At 46.5% G+C, this 19,108-nt stretch overlaps 1 protein-coding gene across 1 annotated transcript in view; it reads right to left on the bottom strand.

Moving 5' to 3' along the window:
• The window catches only part of LOC144158063 (nose resistant to fluoxetine protein 6-like), a 62,080-nt gene that overhangs the window by 33,588 nt on the left and 9,384 nt on the right, over positions 1-19,108 (bottom strand). The window contains exons 2-4 of the mRNA XM_077688731.1: positions 3,897-4,108; positions 1,060-1,171; positions 92-176 (exon numbers count right to left, since the gene is read on the bottom strand). Coding sequence (XP_077544857.1) covers positions 92-176; positions 1,060-1,171; positions 3,897-4,108 — 409 coding nt within the window. The remainder of the gene's footprint in view (positions 1-91; positions 177-1,059; positions 1,172-3,896; positions 4,109-19,108) is intronic.

A 19,108-nucleotide genomic window follows, 5' to 3' on the forward strand; every position in this document is an offset into this window, starting at 1 on the left:
GGTTTTATATATAGAAATCGTCATAACATGTCATGTCCAAATTAATTCTACCCATAGGCGCTTCTATTCTATGATTGCTTTAATTACTTACATAATTCCTTTTTGCGCTGAATCCAAGTTCTCCGGTTCAGCTGTAATGCAGTTTGACACTTGAAGATCAATTATAGGAGGCTTAACTGCAAGACAACAACAAAAAAGGAAGTTTAGACCTACCCTGCGCAAAGCTTAGTTTGGTATTTGTGTTTATAAAGCATCTGGAGTAGCAATATCGTAACCTAATATTCCTTCTTTAGATAAGGCAGTAGAACGCTTTCTGGAGAACGTGGCTATGGCAACCCCTTAATACTCGTTGACAAAATGAATGCGTACAATGGTACAAGCATCCCTACAGCGCCAATAACTGTATGCTAGGCAAAGTACAGGGAGTACAAAGTATAAATACTGAGGAACCAATTAGGAGGTTTCGCTATGGCTAAAGTGCGTTCGTAATCACAGTAGCACACATGGGCAATCGGGCCAATAAACTATTTCGGCCAAGTACGGTTACTTGTCTGACTGTCGTTCCGTTCAGCAATTTATGTTATTACAAGGATTCATTAGAAAGAGCATGATGAGTTTTCAGTCGTGGGAATTTCTATGCAGCACTCGTACTAGTTCATTAGGTCTATAGAGAGAACGAAGAGTGCTGCACATATGTCCATTTGCTTTATTTGCTAAAACTGCTGAATGTAACCTATCGTTCAGGGTTATTTGAGCGGACTTCCAGGTAGGTTTTTACTGGAACTCATTTGGGGACTTCAACCGTAACGCCACACTGGCAAGCCCGCAGTGTGTAATTTATCGAATTGGGCGCGCGCTTCACCTAACGGTGAATAAACAGGCAAGGCGTGCGCATATATCCTAAGGCATAGTCGAAAATTGACAGTTTAATACCAGGACAGCCTCAAAATATATATAAGGCAGTACGACCTCGTTGCAGCTATTGTTAATTTAGTTTTAACTATGTAAGATCACGCGAGTATGGCACTATATAGTGAGGAAACGTAAGCTTAGACATACCAGAGTCAACTAATGCTTGTAAGTCTTGTTGACTGCAGTCGTCCAAAAAGCACAGTCCGAGGCGTAGAACAGGCAGCTCCTCCAGGAGCAAATAGCTTTTGAAGTAGCGCATCTAAAAAACATCGGTCTGGTAAGGAAGGCGAAGGCTATCATGCATTACCACCATAGCATTAGCGTAAAATACCTATGGCCAGTGTGGGTTTCAGTGCAGGGAACGCCTGTAAGACACAAGCAAGATCTGCTAGCCGTACCGTAAGCGATAAATGGTGGCATACACAACACTACGCTAGCAAACGTTCTGAAAAAAAAAGCCCCCATTTAATATTATTTCTGCAATGTAAGCGACTTCTCAGCTCGTTCCAATCAGTCTTTTGGGACCAATACGCTCGTTCTCCACCTGATACTGCTTCACTTCACTGATGTCAGTCGGGATGATGCCACCAAAAGTAACATAACTTTCGGTTTTATTTCCTGTCGGCTGCTAAACAGTTGCATCGTCGTTTTCCCTCATTATGAAAACTTTTTTTCCGGGAAATTTTCTACGCCTTGGCGGTGGCCTTGATTGGCATCTTACGCAACTGTATCAGGGTTACGTGACGGAAAGCTTTATCTCGGGGACGAACACACGAACTGGATTGGTACATTGCATCGTAATTTGAACCTAGCAATATTACTGGCTTGCTTTAGCATTGGATGTGGCGTTTGCTTTGCTGCAGATCATTTTATAACCATTTTTGCGCAGTTTTAAAGGTATACGTAGTAGGCAAGTCTACATTGGTTACGATCGATGGACAATCATTCTAGGTTTCATAGTCATTTACTTAAGTGAACATTGTTGGCTTTACTGTACATCATGCTTTCGCGTGAAATTGATCCTGCCTAAGTACCTTTGCAGCGAGCGCCACGCGCTCAGCGAAATAACCATCTCCCTATACACACACTTCACTCTACAGCCCTGTCCAGCGCCCGATCACTGCCAGAAATAGCATTACTATATCTCATCATGATCGCCATACTAGAAACCATTAACGAGGAGTAGGGGTATGGGACATCTTGAAGGTAGTGCACTTAAACACGGACACTAGGGAAAGAAACGACAAACCACAGTGCTGCCGTTTCTTTCCCTAGTGTCCGTGTTTAAGTGCGCTACCTTCAAGATGTCCCATATGCATTACCAACTAGCCCAGTTGTCACTTCTTCTAGAGTAGGGCTATGCCGCCATGCGTAACAATGGCTTGAAAAATTCAGTGACGTTTCATTCCCTGAACGCAAATTATCGGAAAGCCTGCTGGGCACTTCTAGCCGGATCTTCAGCCGGTATCGTTCATCTCGTGTCCGGGGCTCGCTGCAGTGCACTCACGGCCAGCGGTGTGCGCGGGATAGGCTGCGGGCTATCCACGTGTCAACGGCGTGACTTTCAGTTGCAGCCTTGAGTTATACACGCGGGCTTCTCCTGAAAACATGACGACGAGGTGCGTTGCTGTGCTTTTATTTGTGTTTCATTTCTAAGGCACGTCTCCTACGACCTTTTGCGGAGCGAATCGGGCCCCCTTAATCTTCCCACGTTCCACGGCGTGCTCATCTGTATCTACCCCGGCGCGTGTTCCTCCTGTCCACCTTACGGCACCCGGCTGCTTCCCTCCCTGTGCGCGCTTCCCTCTCCCAGGTTGGCGGCATCCGACGCAACTACGAACCAATTTCACACATAGGGCACTTACGCTTGCGCGCAAAAGCATCACCCTACCAACCAATTCAGCGGGTGATCATGCTGGGTACTTTTCTACATTCCCTCACACCATTCTCGTGCACTTACGTAAAAAAAACGCCGTTTTAATTCTTTTGGATATGCGTTCTTCCGGCCGTAACACACTCAAATACCGCTCCTAGGTTTAGGTCACAAAGCTAGGAGCGGTAGTTCTGAGTACTGGAGGCGACGTTGCATATATCCACAAGAGAGATAATTATTGTTACCGAATATATATACGTCTTTTATATGTGTGAAGCTACATTTACATAAAAATATACGAACATTAACTTCAAGAAAAATGTCGTTGACAAGAGCATCGGCTGCCACCTCATACGAGGGTATTGCACGCGATACTGCCCAAAACAGTGGTTGAAAATTAGAGCGCGACTTGGACAACGACACAAATGAAGAACTACGGGACAAGCGCCCACTGTAAACTAACCGGTTAGTTGCAAGTGAGCGCTTTTCCCGTTGTTCTTCATTCGTGTCGTTGGCTAAGTCGCGCTCTATTTTTCAATCCTAATGCACCAACTCGCCCAACAGCTGTGTTTGATGAAATGCCCAAAACAAACACACCACCGCACGTGTGTAAGCAGGCCACCAATATCCCGCAATCTTTGTAATCTACCATCTAGTAAATATTCCCTTTGAGGTGTCTTCGCTGAATAGGGCTGGCTCTGTGTTGTCGATAGCACTCAGTTAGAGGTGCGGTCAAATTACCCAAGGTGAACCGCCAGCGCCCTAAAAATAAAGCAGATGCAAAGTTCATTCGCCTCCAATGACTTTCAGGGTGCTCCTGCTTTGTCGATTTTGCCGTTCTTGATTTCGGAATACCGGAAATGTTTTGACATATCTTGTGGCTTTTGTCACTTCGAGCCACCCAGAATAAGGTTATTTCTTTCTAGGTGAGAAATTATGTAACCATACCTTTATCAGGAAGCAAATTTTGTAAGCTTGTACTGACCTTATTTCTGCTTTGTATAAAATTTAGCAATACGTACACTAGGAGCTCCTAAATCCCTCCGATAAAATCACAGTCTATACAAGATTCTATGACGAACAGATTACCAGGAATGGCACTCTAACATACCTTTGGATGCATGACTTCGAGGATGGAGTCCATTTTCCTCTGCCATGCGGTAGAGTTTTTCACATAGACCAGCAAATTGCAGTACTGGCCACGGGAATGGACATGGCCAAAATCACCGCGCACCGTTGTTTCAAGACACTCGTCGAACGCACCCGGGTCCATGCGGGTACCTTGAAGAAGGCCCGTGGGGTACTTCCCCGATGCGTCGAACACTGCATTTACAAAGTTTACGTAAGAGCTCCGAAAAGTGAAGCTCAAGGACAGAGAACAATGTATGCCTGGTTCTGACAATACGTACTTCTCTGGGTGTGCTGTTAGGAGAGTTATAATCACTGTATTGCCCGACTATCTGGAAACTAATTAACTATTTTTCTGGGATTTTCAACCAAGATGACAAGGATGATTGCACAAAGTTGCTTCAGTTTGCTTTGCAATGTCAGGTTTAGCTGTATTGTGTTCACATGGATATAAACATTTAAAGACAGCTTACACAAAAGTTTTACAGCGTTCCACAAATTGGTTTGGCAGCCTTGGTATTCAAGACAAGGTTTGCTTTAAGTGGTTAAAGCATAATTATGCTTCCGTAGTTGATAAAATGGACTACATTTTTATATTTACTACACATAAATGGTGCCAGGAGAACTTAACGTATTTCAAACACTTACAAAATGCTGCCATATCATTCTTCAGACACAATTGCACTGTGTTCGACAGTGACATTACTTAATCTCCCATTAGCGAGGACATTCCAACAGAACTTTCCAGAAAAGGTGCAGCTAATACGCCGAAATCATTGTATGCAACGGTCTCAAGGAAGGGGTGTCATGGCTTGGTTTTCTTCTTGGTACATGACTTAAACCACGAGTCTTCCGTTATTGTGTGCCTTGAGGTTCCAAGATTAAGAATTTAACTTCATTTAATTTCATTTAGCTTCTCCTTTGGTGATAAAAGAAAGAAATGAAATAACTAATGTACGACATCCTTTATCATACAGGATGTGCCGCCTGAGTGTGGTGACGTTTCACATATTTAATAAAATTGAACAGCTACAAGTTTGCAAATTAAGCGACTAAAATTTTTTGAAGCATAGGTATCTCTCTGAAGCTGCTTTCAATAAAACGGCTTGGGTTCCACGTTTACCTATAAAACGGCGTTGTATAAAGTGTTCAACAGAACGGCCTTAGATCACAAGCGAGAAACTTGTTTTTGAGCACTTGCATAGCTAGTTGAGCACGTTGTTTCGCATTCGATTTACCATATGGCGCAGGACGACTGCGTTTTGCGTCATGAAACCGACGAAACATTATTCTAAATCGTAGGAGGACGCGAAAACGACGTATCTCGTACGCAAAGTTGCACGTACTTTCAGCCTCTCCCCCCTTGACGCAACAGTAACGTCCATGGGGCCGCATCTCCCTGAGAGATGCAAGGCCGCCACCATGGAACATGGGAAACAAGAATCCAGAAGGCACGCATACGCTAGGCGGCACGAAAAATGGCTTCGTAGTATGAGAGACCAACCCTGCAGAGGTGACAGAAGTCACGTTATCTATACCGATGCGGCATGTGTTATGCACCTTTCCACATTCTCCACCACGCAGGCTAATAAAGACGGCACGTCAGAAAAACACAAACTTCACCTCACAAAAGAGGTCTGCCCCCTGTTTTGCCCCCAGCAAGTTCTGCCCCCAGCACCGGGGCAGAACTTCATGTCAGGTTGCTTTTAATCAAGCACATGATCACTGAGCGCAATTTAGAAGGCCCTATATTATAACGCACAGTTGTCGCATTCACGGACTTGTAGGAAGCGTACAGAGCCTGTGACGACGCTCGGGGCACATCCACTGTACGCAGGCGCTTTTATCTGTATGTCGACGTATTTCGCAACCTGGGTCCCAACTCTACACTTCACTGGATACCTGCCCGCTCGTACATACCTGGCAACGGAAACGCAAATCAACTCGCTTGGGCTCTACTCCCATCCGTGTACTCAGGGCGCCCTAGTACAGAGGACGACATCGAGTACGAAGCATGGACGCCCATAACCAGTTACTGCACTAGAGAAACCAATGTTAGAGCTAATCAGTATTGCGGGCGTAATTAATAAGCGAGCATCCCTCCTTTCCTTGCCATCCCGTCAATCGTCCGCAGAATTCACGATGTTTCCAGTCCAGTCTGACGCACTCTTAACTCGCTTCCTCCGGCAGCGTTTCCGATGGTCACAAAACACAGGTTCATTCCCTCACAGCTTTGGTACGCATGAGACAGGCCTTGTTCGACCAGAGCTACAGCAGCTGCTTCAGATCTCTTCATTCTACTCAGTAAGGCTTGACGTTGAGCTAGTTGGGTACACATTATTCACACTAAAACAGCGCAGGGACGAGGACGGAAGAAGTGACAAACTAGAGCGCTGAGCTCTGAGGACTCGTGCCCTGGCCACCCTGCGATGCGACGTAAGCCAGAGCTACGTGCGAGCTTGGGCCTGTCCGGACTCAACTATACCAACAGCGACCTACATCGAGCTAGGTGCTGGACGTGTTTCGTTTCGATCGAGCAGCGCAGCCCACTGGCACCACTAGTAGTAGCAGTAGTAGTAGCAGCAGCAGCAGCAGCAGCAGCAGCAGTAGTAATAGTAGTAGTGGTAGTAGTAGTAGTAGTAGTAGTAGTAGTAGTAGTAGTAGTAGTAGTAGTAGTAGTAGTAATAGTAGTAGTGGTAGTAGTAGTAGTAGTAGTAGTAGTAGTAGTAGTAGTAGTAGTAGTAGTAGCATGTAATGTTGGATGAGGCGGACTTACCCTTGCATAACTGCCGGCAATAGCTCCGCCTAATCACCCCCAATATTAGTTCGGAGACACGCAATGTCACCACACCTCACAGTCCTATTATATCAGAGACACACAATGTCACCACACCTCACTTAGTCCTGTGGAGTGCAAGAATCGCAGCAGGAGACGAGACACCCCTCTTCGCACAATCCAGTGGTCTTTGGAAAAATAATGTCCTCCGATGTAGCCTGGGGCGCTCCCAGCCTCTGGAGATCATGGAAAAAGTTCCTCCGCTCAAGGTTGGTTTTGGAGCAGTTCATAATGTAGTGATCAATGTTACCACTCCGTGCCTCGGGCATACCGCGTAAGGGATACCTCGGAAAATCACCTAAATGGGACATCGGCGCCGTGGCCCCTGTGATCTGCAACTGCTCGGGCCCACGTTTCCCGCTCGTTTCTACCCTTCTTTTATTTTACGGTTTTTCGCTTTTTCATCTCTCAGCAAGCCCGAGCGGCAAGTAAAGTGAATAAAGATTTGAAACAACAACCATCGAAACGGGCTGTTTCTTGGCTGTCAATGAATAAAGTTACTGTACTGCACCACTAGGAGTTCACTCGAGAAAAAGAGGTCTGGGAGATAGAGATCATTCACTGGAGACGATCAGGCTGCCCTTTCAGGTGTAGAGAAGGATCGCACAACGGCATGTCACGAGCACAGACACGGACGTACGCAATAAAACACACCATCTTCCCGTGGGGAACCCTGATGAGGATGCGAAGCATCATGGGGGTTTCGTGTGGTTCCATTGTGTTGCCGTTATGTTGAGTGATCTGGTGTTTAGTAGCGCCAGAGGGAATTCCGCGTCCGGGTCCACACCGGTGGCAAAGGTACGCAAGTACTGTTGTGTGACGGTGAGTAGGCGGTGGTTCTCGAGGCGCCGAAACTCGACCGTCACGTTCTTGTCGATGTTGTCGTCTCTGTGGTAGAATCGGTAGTCTCCGTCAGCGTTGGTCAGGTAAAGGTTGTTGACGTTGGTGCACCGGCTGAGAGCAACGTAAACGTCCTCCTCTTCGCAGCTTTGTCTTCTTCTACTTCTTCTTCTTCAGCGATTCCCCTACAGGAAGATGACGACAGTGGTTGAACGCGAAGCTATCTCGTGATGGATTAGCAACGTACACGCCCTCCTCTTCGCAGCTTTGTCTTCTTCTCCCTCTTCTTCTTCAGCGGTTCTCCTACGGGAAGATGACGACGGTGGTTGAACGCGAAGCTATCTCGTGATGCATTCTTTGGTTGACCAATCCCTAGGGGCATCCTGCCACAATCATCATCAGAGGCGCTGCGGACGGGGCACGGACAAGTGACATGCCCCCGAGCAAGAGATGCTTCGCATCTAAGCGTTGGTGAGGTAAAGGTTGTTGACGTTGGTGCACCGGCTAAGAGCAACGTACACGCCCTCCTCTTCGCACCTTGGTCTTCTTCTCCTTCTTCTTCTTCAGCGGTTCCCCTACGGGAAGATGAAGACGGTGGTTGAACGCGAAGCTATCTCGTGATGGATTCTTTGGTTGTCAATCCCTAGGGGCGTCCTGCCACAATCATCATCAGAGGCGCTGCGGACGGGGCACGGACAAGTGACAACCCCCCGAGCAAGAGATGCTCCGCATCTAAGAAAATTTAATGCGGACAAACTGTGAAGGAGAAGTTGCGAGTCTGTTTTCGGAAAGCCGGCTAACCTGGCACTGTATACGACGCACGGTCCGGAAGCAGATGAAAAAAAAAACGTTTATTGGTATTGGTACTGATGAACCATGAGGATATTTTACTATGACCCGTTAGAGTTCTTGTGTAACTATTTGTGAGCACCATAAACAATGGACGAAAGAGGATTCCTGGTCTTTTTCCGTCCCATTAGCCTCCTTCCCGAGAACCGCCATCGCGCGTTTCGTTCTGCATAATGCACGCCGCGCCGCCTTTCCAGTTTCAGCATGAAAGTCCAAATCTGCCGCCATTTTCCCGTAGGCGAAAATCGTTTGTATTTATTTTATGAATAAGCATGCAAGTTCTGCCTTTGTTTTTGGTGTTAAACAAAATAGGCCACCAAATGCAACGTTCGTGTAAGGTTTGTTGATGAACGGAGCAGCGGTTGGTCAGGAAACATTTTTAAAGACGCTCATTTATTGATGTAAACCCTATATTTGTTCTAAAGCATAGCGCCTTATTGTTCTTGCTGTATTTTCTCTACAACCTCCGTGATTGGCCGAATTTATTTATTCAAAAACGTGTTTTTAATGCCATGCAACCATTTTGGTAAGCAGCGATTGGTGGCGTGCGATTATTCCGGCTACTAAACATAAAACCATTAAAACCTTGAAATAATCCAAGAGAACGTGTTGCTTGACGTGTTGTTTGTGGTCTACAAAGATACTGAGTGGCGCAAATACACAACACAAAAAAAAAAGAAGAAACGGACAGGCGCTACACTTCCAACAGTTTAATAGCAACGACAGCAACGTACATTTATACACACATCCGGACATGCGCAATAGAGATTCCCACAGCGTCAGCGCAAGAATTTACCTAAAAAAAATCGCGCCAATCCACCTCGTGAATGTGGTATGGAAAGCAAAGCTGTAAACGGCACCCACAACGATTACCCCTGCGACGTCACTTAAATTCACTCGCATCGCTCTACAAATAGCAAAACCAGAGAGAAGTCAAATGCACTTAACCACACCATTTATTACTTCAAAGAGATATTCTTGGTGAGGTTAAATTACTGCCAGATGAATGAACGGCGGTTCGCTGAGTTGTATTGCTGTAGCTCAGGAGTGGAAACTTTTTTTTATAAAATTAAAGTAAACTCCAGCCCGGTGTTAGACGATCTGACTTCTCTGTCTCTGCGCCGCGGACGGAGGCGACGAGATTGGGGCAGAGGCGGAAGAGGCGGAGAAGGAGGAGGAGGAGGAAGAAGAAATACTTCTGTTCAGATTCTGAACGGCCCAGAGTGCAGCCCAGGGGAGTGATTCCTTCTTCTGTGGGGCCCATATGCAGTCCGCAAGGCCTGTGTTCTGTTCACCCTCTGTAACTGGGTAGGTAGAGAGGGCCTGGACAACAGCATCTGCCATTCCTCTTGTGGGCTAGTTGACGGAAAGACAGGAGGGTGCTGAGGGCTAACGTCGCACACCCCAATTACGGGGCGGAGTGTTCCTACTTCTGAGCAAAATTTACTTTCAGTGTCGTAGCGATTCGGATGCATTAAGTGAAGACGCGTAGCTTGTGGGAAGGAGCCCGGATTGTATGAGCCGTAGGGTAGTTTGTTGTTCTCTGGAAAAATCAGGGTAAGGTGTAGGTACGGTCGCTCTCAGAAGACCATAATGCTGGGTTATCTGCCTGAACGTGACAAGAGTGACTGTCCTCGTGCAGCTCCATAGCACGGGAGGTAAAAGCGCAGGCTTCTTGAGTGGGCGTATTCGCTGCCCTCCATTTAAGCGTGAGGGGGTGTCCAGATGAGCTGAATGGATCCGTTTGGGGAGTAGTTTTTTCGCGCGCGCCGTGCAAGTCAGGACAGCCAACCCGACTGGTAATTCCAGTAGGCATGCTGGGAATCGGTGACTACCCTCCGAACCCCTGGTTGAGTGAGAACCAAGGTGATGGCTGCCTCTTCTGCTGCCGTCATTTCTTGGGTCCTAAGCGAGGTACACGCAAGGAGGTTGGTTTTGGAGGTAGCCACCATGATTGTGTATTGCTGCTCTCGATGTTTGGAGGCGTCTGTGTATTGATTTGATTGTAGGGTTTAACGCGCCGACGCAACGCAGGCGATGAGGCGCGCCGTAGTGGAGGGCTCCAGATTAATTTTGACCACTTGGGGATCTTTATCGTGCGCCGAAATCTCGTACACACGGGCGTTTTTGCTTTTCGCCTCCATCAGAAAAGCGGCCGCCACGACCGGGAATCGAACCCGCGACCTCGTGCTCAGCAGCGCAACGCCAGGCGTCTGTGTAGATAACTGCATCATCCCCACCGAGGGTGGTGTTTAGCGCTTGAGCCCGTGCTTTTCGGTGACCCTCGTCATGTGAGGGGTTCATATTTCTAAGCAATGGAAGCATCTTTAGTTTTAGTCGCCAAGAGTGTGGGAGTACATCACGCGGAGTGACATTCTGGGCTGCCCAGCCAATCTGGTGAAGCATGTGGTTATCCACCGAAGTTCTGAGTCCGACCTTCTGGTTAGAAAGATGGCCTCCCATCAGCTCTTCCACCGTGTTGTGGAGCCCCGCGCTAAGCAGCCTCTGTGTGGACGCACTTATGAGAAGACCAATGGCCTGCTCGGCCGCCTTTCTAATCATTATATAAAGCATTTCTATGTCCTCCTTGTCGAGAAGAAGAGAGGGGGTTGACGTAAGTGACTCTCAAGAGGACAAAAGCTTCAATTAATCGAAAGACACCGGATTCCTTAGGGCCTCTCTCCTTGGTGGCAGCTCGCCTGATCATGTGTATGATTTGATTAATGGTGTTTTTGAGGCGCTGCAAGGAGACGTCACTCTTGGTGTTAGTCTGGAGATGTCGGCCCGCGATCTTGATGCTGGGGCTTGGAGTGATGGCCCGACGATCAAGGAGTATTTGAATGTATTCTTTTATTTGGCGTGGGGGCGGACGACAAGGAGCTTTGATTTTTTTACGTGAACACTGGAGACCTACTAGAAGTGAGATGCCATGCATTGTTTTGAGCTTCCTTTAATTTTTGTAACTCTTAGCACATGAGCAAGGTTCTCACAGGGCCACTAGACGGGCGTGAGTGGTCGGGTGACGCTTTCAAGTGGCATTCAGCGAGAACGCAAGGGGTAAAACCGTAGATGTGCTTTTTGAGTACACTACCTGTCGTCCCCGTCTTCGCGTGGGCTCGTAGCTAAATCGGTAAGACAACGGGCTCTCGCTTTGTTAGTCTACTAGTTCCAGTTTCGATTCCCGGCGGTGCCAGGAAATTCTTTTATTTGTTCTCTGGAGTTTTCTGGTGACACCAACGGTCGCGAAAGAACCCTTGGGGGGTGGAGGTAAAAAGCTTTACTTTAAAACAGCATTAATCAAATCATACACATGATCAGGCGAGCTGCCACCAAGGAGGGAGGCCCTAAGGAATCCGGTACCTTTCGATTAATTGAAGCTTTTAACATCTTGAGAGTCACTTACGTCAACCCCGTCTCTTCTTCTCGAGAAGGAGGACATAGAGATGCTTTATATAATGATTAGAAAGGCGGCCGAGCAGGCCATTTGGTCTTCTCATAAGTGCGTCCACACAGAGGCTGCTTAGCACGGGGCTCCACAACACGGTGGAAGAGATGATAGAAGGCCATCTTTCTAACCAGAAGGTCCGACTCAGAACTGCGGTGGGTAACCGCATGCCTCACCAGATTGGCTTGGCAGCCCAGAATGTCACTCCGCTTGACGCACTCCCACACTCTTGGCGACTAAAACTACAGATGCTCCCTTTGCTTAGAAATATGAACCCCTCACATGACGAGGGTCACCGAAAAGCACGGGCTCAAGCGCTAAACACCACCTTCGGTGGGGATCATGCAGTTATCTACACAGACGCCTCCAAACATCGAGGGCAGCAATACGCAATCATGGTGGCTACGTCCAAAACCAACCTCCTTGCGTGTACCTCGCTTAGGACCCAAGAAATGACGGCAGCAGAAGAGGCAGCCATCACCTTGGTTCTCACTCAACCAGGGGTTCAGAGGGTAGTCACCGATTCCCAGCATGCCAACTGGAATTACCAGTCGAGTTGGGTGTCCTGACTTGCACTGCGCGTGCGAAAAAACCACTCCCCAAACGGTTCCATTCAGCTCATCTGGACACCCCCTCACGCTTAAATGGAGGGCAACGAATACGCCCACTCAATAAGCCTGCGCTTTTACCTCCCGTGCTATGGAGCTGCACGAGGACAGTCACTCTTGTCACGTTCAGGCAGACAACCCAGCATTATGGCCTTCTGAGAGCGACCGTACCTACACCTTACCCTGATTTTTCCAGAGAACAACAAACTACCCTACGGCTCATACAATCCGGGCTCCTTCCCACAAGCTACGCGTCTTCACTTAATGCATCCGAATCGCTACGACACTGAATATAAATTTTGCTCAGAAGTAGGAACACTCCGCCCCGTAATTGGGGTGTGCGACGTTAGTCCTCAGCACCCTCCTCTCTTTCCGTCAACTAGCCGACAAGAGCAATGGCAGATGCTGTTGTCCAGGCCCTCTCTACCTACCCAGTTACAGAGGGTGAACAGAACACAGGCCGTGCGGACTGCATATGGGCCCCACAGAAGAAGGAATCACTCCCCTGGGCTGCACTCTGGGCCGTTCAGAATCTGAACAGAAGTATTTCTTCTTCCTCCTCCTCCTCCTTCTCCGCCTCTTCCGCCTCTGCCGCAAATCTCGTCGCCTCCGTCCGCGGCGCAGAGACAGAGAAGTCAGATCGTCTAACACCGGGCTGGAGCTTACTTTAATTTTATAGAAAAAGTTTCCACTCTTGAGCTACAGCAATACAACTCAGCGAACCGCCGTTCATTCATCTGGCAGTTATTTAACCTCACCAAGAATATCTCTTTGAAGTAATAAATGGTGTGGTTAAGTGCATTTGACTTCTCCCTGGTTTTGCTATTTGTAGAGCGATGTGAGTGAATTTAAGTGACGTCGCAGGGGTAATCGTTGTGGGTGCCGTTTACAGCTTTGCTTTCCATACCACATTCACGAGGTGGATTGGCGCGATTTTTTTTCATTGCTTACCTTTTTTTTCTAAATTTAATTTTTTTCTAAACTCAAACCTACGTGTTGGTTTCGTTATTAATAGCGATTTGGTATGACAAAACCACAGGCGTTGATGAACAACTGAGCGCTTTATTGCAGGAGAAAACATATATAGAAAAAGGACAACAACACAAGGACCGATAAAGACCTAAGAGAGATATCACATCGAAAAAACGATATCTCGTAAAAAGCATAATCCGCCTCGTGCCGATACAGAGTCAAATGTTCAAGATAAGTACAGCCGCTTTTCTGATGGAGGGGAAAAGGAAAACGCCCGTGTGTACGAGATTTCGGGGCATGTTAAAGATCCCCAGGTCTTCAAAATTAATCCGGATCCCTCCACTACGGCACGCCTCATCGTCTGTGTTGCGTCGGTGCGTTAAATCCTACAATCAATCAATCAATCAATCAATCAATCAATCAATCAATCAATCTATCAATCAATCAATCAATCAATCAATCAATCAATCAATCAATCAATCAAATATAAAGATAAGTACAGCAGTTCCTTTTCTAGAAGTGAAACTGAGGGCTCATAATACAAGCACCTCCTTTCTTCTTGATTTTGAACGCCTCGAAGATTTCCCGCTCTCTTCGTACAGAATACGGCGGGAGAATTGCGCAGTCATGGAAGAATGGTGCGCAGCCGCAACCTTTTTCCATCCTGTCGTTTGCGCTGTTTTTCTTAGCGTTACAATGTACCAACTGGCCCGTCAGCAAACTCTTCTGGGATTTGGTATATTTTGAGCCGCTTTAGGCAATGACGACGTTTAATTACCGTTCTGCATCACGCCAACAGGCATCTCACCTGGGTGCTCTGTGCAGCGAAGCGTTTGGAAATACGCGACCGGGCGCGATATGTCTCACCATTTTGTGTACCGGGAAGCAATTACGGCAACAACAACGAACGTCATCGGTTCGTTTTTCAACAACGGAGCTGCTCTAGGCCTGGCCTTGACGACAGTCTCACTCGCTATCCTGTCACGTTCGCTCTGGAGAAGATTTCTCTGACTCGCACAAACTGGTTTTCAGTAAAGAAAAAATAATAAAGTATAATAAATTGGTCCTAGAATCTTCATATTTTCATATAAGACGGCTTATACTGCCACTATGGATATCTTCCCGGCAGCGCAATAATGCTTAAAGGCGAAGCCGAATTTAAGGTGATCAGCGTAAGCTTGGTCTTTGTAAGCTGGCTTTTCCACACGGGGTGTTGCACTCTGTAGCATGGCCATCTACGGAAGGAGCATGATTACAGAAAACGGCTCAAACTGTTGTATTACCTAAAGCATCTCCAGGCAAATTATATGGCAATTAGCCGCTGAGACGGCTCTACATTACGCCGAGTTTCATTTAATTTGCATAATTAGTTAACAGTGAAGTTGTAAACGTTTCAGAATTACTGTCTGCTTTCAGGGCATCGCCATCTACGCAGGAAGTATGGTTACATAAAAACGGCTGCAACTGTTGTTTTACCGGAACTATCTAGAAACAAGTTATAAGAAAATTATCCGCTAAAACAACTCTAACAATCTGCACCACAGCTTCGATGGTGACCCATCTCTACAAGTGGAAGGGCACTGCATTTTTTTGCGCACCTGGAGACCCTTAGATAAGGGGGAAGACATAAATCTACTTATGGTGTAAGCAATAAAACAGCAACAGCATATCAGAGAACAATACTAATAACCCAGTGATTTCTCTTATTCTGTTTACACTTCCAACATAAAAAAAAAGTGGCTCGGATCATACTAAGACATGTAAACCGTTTCGAACGAACGAGTGTGTGTTAAGTCCACCCTCACCCCTATACCCCTTCCTATCCTTAACGCGTGCTTTTGTACCAAAAACAATTACCCTGCGTTTAAAAATACCCACGTGACATCCAAATAACTGTCACCGCCGCGGCATATTTGTAGTATAGCGACATTGCCACTGAGTGGGCCCAATCAGCACTTCGGTCCAACATGCTCCCGTCGCCCCACGCACCTTGAACCTCCCCAAAAGAGGAGCCAGCGCTATGATGGCATGGACAAGTAAGAAGCCGCCGATGGGCATCGATAGCAGCTGGCTGTCCGACGGACTACTTATATGCACGGGCAAAGAATAAGCTTCGCGTTGGTAGGAACTTTCAACTTTTGTCTTCTCGCGGGCTTTTACTCTCAGTGTGCGCATTGCCGTTGTTCAATCGAACCTCAGATAATTGTGGTCACCTCGTCACGAGTCCGTGCATATCCAGGCGAAATACTTCTCAGAATTCTGGTTGGTGTCATTCGCCCCGTCGCTACAACTCTGCTATAAATAACGGAGAACCATGTGTTAATTGCGACAAATTGGGTATTTTTTCGCCGTCTGAAATTTCTAGCGAATCTTGTGTTTTGTCTCCTTAAAAACCACCACTTCACAGGACGACATCAAGCCCGCGGCCATTAGGGCGGTAGCCGCACTGCCTGTTATGAACTGTGACACGTAACAAAGACTTTTGTGCGTTCGACTCAGAAATAAAGTTGACTGCTCTTATGGTTGCCATCATTCAGTGCACGCGTATAGTAATATTCTAATGTAAAGATTACGTATTTTTTTAGTTCTTTTAAGCGTTGTAATCAGCAGTCCGGCACCTAAAAAAATTTGTAAGGACTGAAAACCAAAACAAACACAACAGACTTTTTATTATCCAATAAACACTTACACCTATAGACGTGATTACGCCGATTGCTTCATTTTTGCATGCAACGAAACGTGTCTGCAGCCATTATTTATCTATTGTTTGAGTTCAGTGGCATTAGCCATACGTGCTGTTTAGTTTGACGTATACATAGCAATCTTGACGTTTACGTCTGCCGTATTCCTGTGTGTTTGGTGTTTTCTATGATAGTGTGCACTATATAGCAGGACAAGTATCTGGTCAGTTGTTCGTATCAGCCAAGCACTCTTCTTTTAGGGGGTGATGATAAAAATATACCGTCTATGTAAGCGCCACCAAGCACCTTACCGTTACCGCTTGCTAAGCGAGGCCGAGAAATAGTCTGTCCTGGAGACTCGGAGAAAAATTATAAAGCTGTTCAGGAAGGATATTTAGCTTGTCAGAAAATATTGGAACCATTTGGAGGCTTTCGTTGAAGCATCTTGATTGTCGCTTCTTGGAGCAGTGCAGTTAAATCAGCATCATATCTGCACAAACATAACCCAGCACTAACATCTGTACTAGGAGAACCTTATAATCCGCATATGTTTTTTTATTTGAATGGAAGATATCGTAGTTGATTAACATAAATATTACACAATAAAGGCCCAGCACAAACCCCTGTGATACTTCATTGTTTATGGGAAGCATATTACCACCTAATATTAAGACGCACTGAGGGCAATCTGAACAACTTCCAAAAATCTACTTATGTGGTCCTTTGAAATCCAAGGCGTATACTTTAGTCAGCAACGATTTTTAATTTTGTCACACGGATTTTTGAAACCAACTATTAGGTTAGGCCCAATTTTCTTATGGTCAAAACTGCTGCTGGTGTAATCTTTAAGCTGTTTCATTAAATAGGTATTGCTGAGACCCCTGGGAAATCCGAATTTAGCAGCGTTTATTAGGTCGCATATAGTGCAAAATTAAGCTATCCAGTTGTAAACAGTTCTTTTAGAACGCACGACAAAGAGCACAGAATGACTGTCGGTGTGTTTTCTTAAACCATTGTTAAAACCATTTGTTTGTGAAAGGTTCTAATCCCACTCACTTTCATTTTCTTGGGCATTTTGTGGATAGCGTTTGGGTTGCAGTTAGCTGCAAACGTATCGTCGGTAAAACTCTTGTCTATTGCATATCCTGCTTGGCCCGAGCGGGATCTGAAGAAAACCATCGTGGCGTTCTGATGTTTATGCCCATCCCTTTAGCCTCCAACATATTTCTAAAGAGTACGTTCCCGCAGTTTTCAGATGTAACAAGTTGAAGCTGCAATAGCTGTAATAAACAAACATTTTACCAAGCTTGCGTCAGAATGGATACATTTTTAATTACTGGTGGCGTCTAAAATTTCCTGCGAGAAAACGGTAGAGGTACCACGCGCCTGTAGGGCTACCTTGCGCGTCGATGATTTCTAAGTGCACCTTCCGGCAGCCTTCTCGAGCCAGCATCTGCTTCAAATTCGAGCCTGCTGCGAATTCACGAGGATGTCACGGCGCCGAAGGTCGGTGCAATTTTTTTTCCCTAATTCAGGACGATAGAAGGCGCCATTAGCAAGCTGTTACGGAACATCACGTCACTTTTACGCAGGCTGAAATTGCCAATGTGTGACGTAAGCATTCCCGTCAACTGTTTATTTCCCGTCAACCGTCACGTCTTCTTAGCCAAGCACAGAGAGGGCGTGACATACAAACCGCACTGTTGTTGAATGGCAAAGACAGGCCCACGTTCTCATGTTTTATTTTTACTTCTGGCCAAGAATTGTGCGCTTTCTGTAGAGACAAGTAAGGCAAACTTCAGAACTGATGCCAGTAAACGCCATGAGACGTCAAAATGATGACCGCACACACAGCCGCTTTGTCGACCGGAAGCACGTTAAGAAAAGTGAAAGCCAATTAGACAAAGCTTCTGGTGAATTCGCAGTTCATGGTAAATTTACGGCGTCGAGAATGTGTAGCTTTTGAATCAACGTTTACTTGATCGCTTTGTTGTGTTGACGCACAATTTTAACTAAAAAATGTGTTTTTCTTGCCAGCCTCAGCTGCCGTCGTAATTTTTACAAGACATGCCAAGTGTTTTATATCATTTATGCGCAGTTATTGGAGGCTTGGGTATGATCTTTACAAGCCAAGTGTCGAATTACACTCCATGCTGTCATAGCTGGACGTTCACACATCACTGGTTGCTTACGTTTTGCTTCACAAAAGGAATGGCGAGTTCACGGTGAATTGATGACGCCAATAGGGCCCTAGAATTGGGAAAAAGCGAAACAGCGCAGCCGGTGGCTATCAGCGAGACAACGCCGCCTGTATTAACATTGCTTAACTCGTCGCGTCGCCCGCATTCGAATGGCAACAGAGCACGGCCGAGCTTGAGCGGCAGCAGGCGCACGTAGGGCGCCTCGGCTGTACCCTCATAGAGAAATTTCTTTCTCTATGGTAGTCTGACGGTGAGTAGGGACACTTAGTTCGTCCGCTCGACCGCCATCTGGCGCGCACCGGTGGACGTCCTGCCTTACTTCACTGCCCGCGAATCGCAAATGCTACGCCCACTTCAACGATGCATGCCTGTCAGCTCTTCCGTTGAGTAACTTGAGGTTCAAGAGTGGGTTCCTTCACATTTCCGCCGCAACGCAGCGGTAGTTCCGGAGCCACTCGTGGTTTCGCTCAACCTGTTGCTTGTTTTATACCTGCTTCCTTTTTCGAAGGATTACTGAGAGAGGCAGAATTTCAATCCTGGTAAGAATATATTTATTGCGGTAGACAAAAAGCAAACAGAAAAAACAATTGTTTCAGATGCTACACCAGCTGTAATTCAACAGACGCTCAGCTTGCGCCCTACGTTCTCGAACGGCTTCGTAACCCTTGCAGCTTCACACGGTTTGCTTCGTGATAAAGCGGTTTACTTCCGCAAACAGGTAGTAGTAGCAATAGCACTTTTACTGTGCAACAGGGGGAACCAT

The sequence above is a fragment of the Haemaphysalis longicornis genome, unplaced genomic scaffold (genome assembly GCF_048455015.1).
Source record: "Haemaphysalis longicornis isolate Haplotype H1 unplaced genomic scaffold, Haemaphysalis longicornis Haplotype H1 scaffold_1, whole genome shotgun sequence".
Classification (NCBI taxonomy): domain Eukaryota; kingdom Metazoa; phylum Arthropoda; class Arachnida; order Ixodida; family Ixodidae; genus Haemaphysalis; species Haemaphysalis longicornis.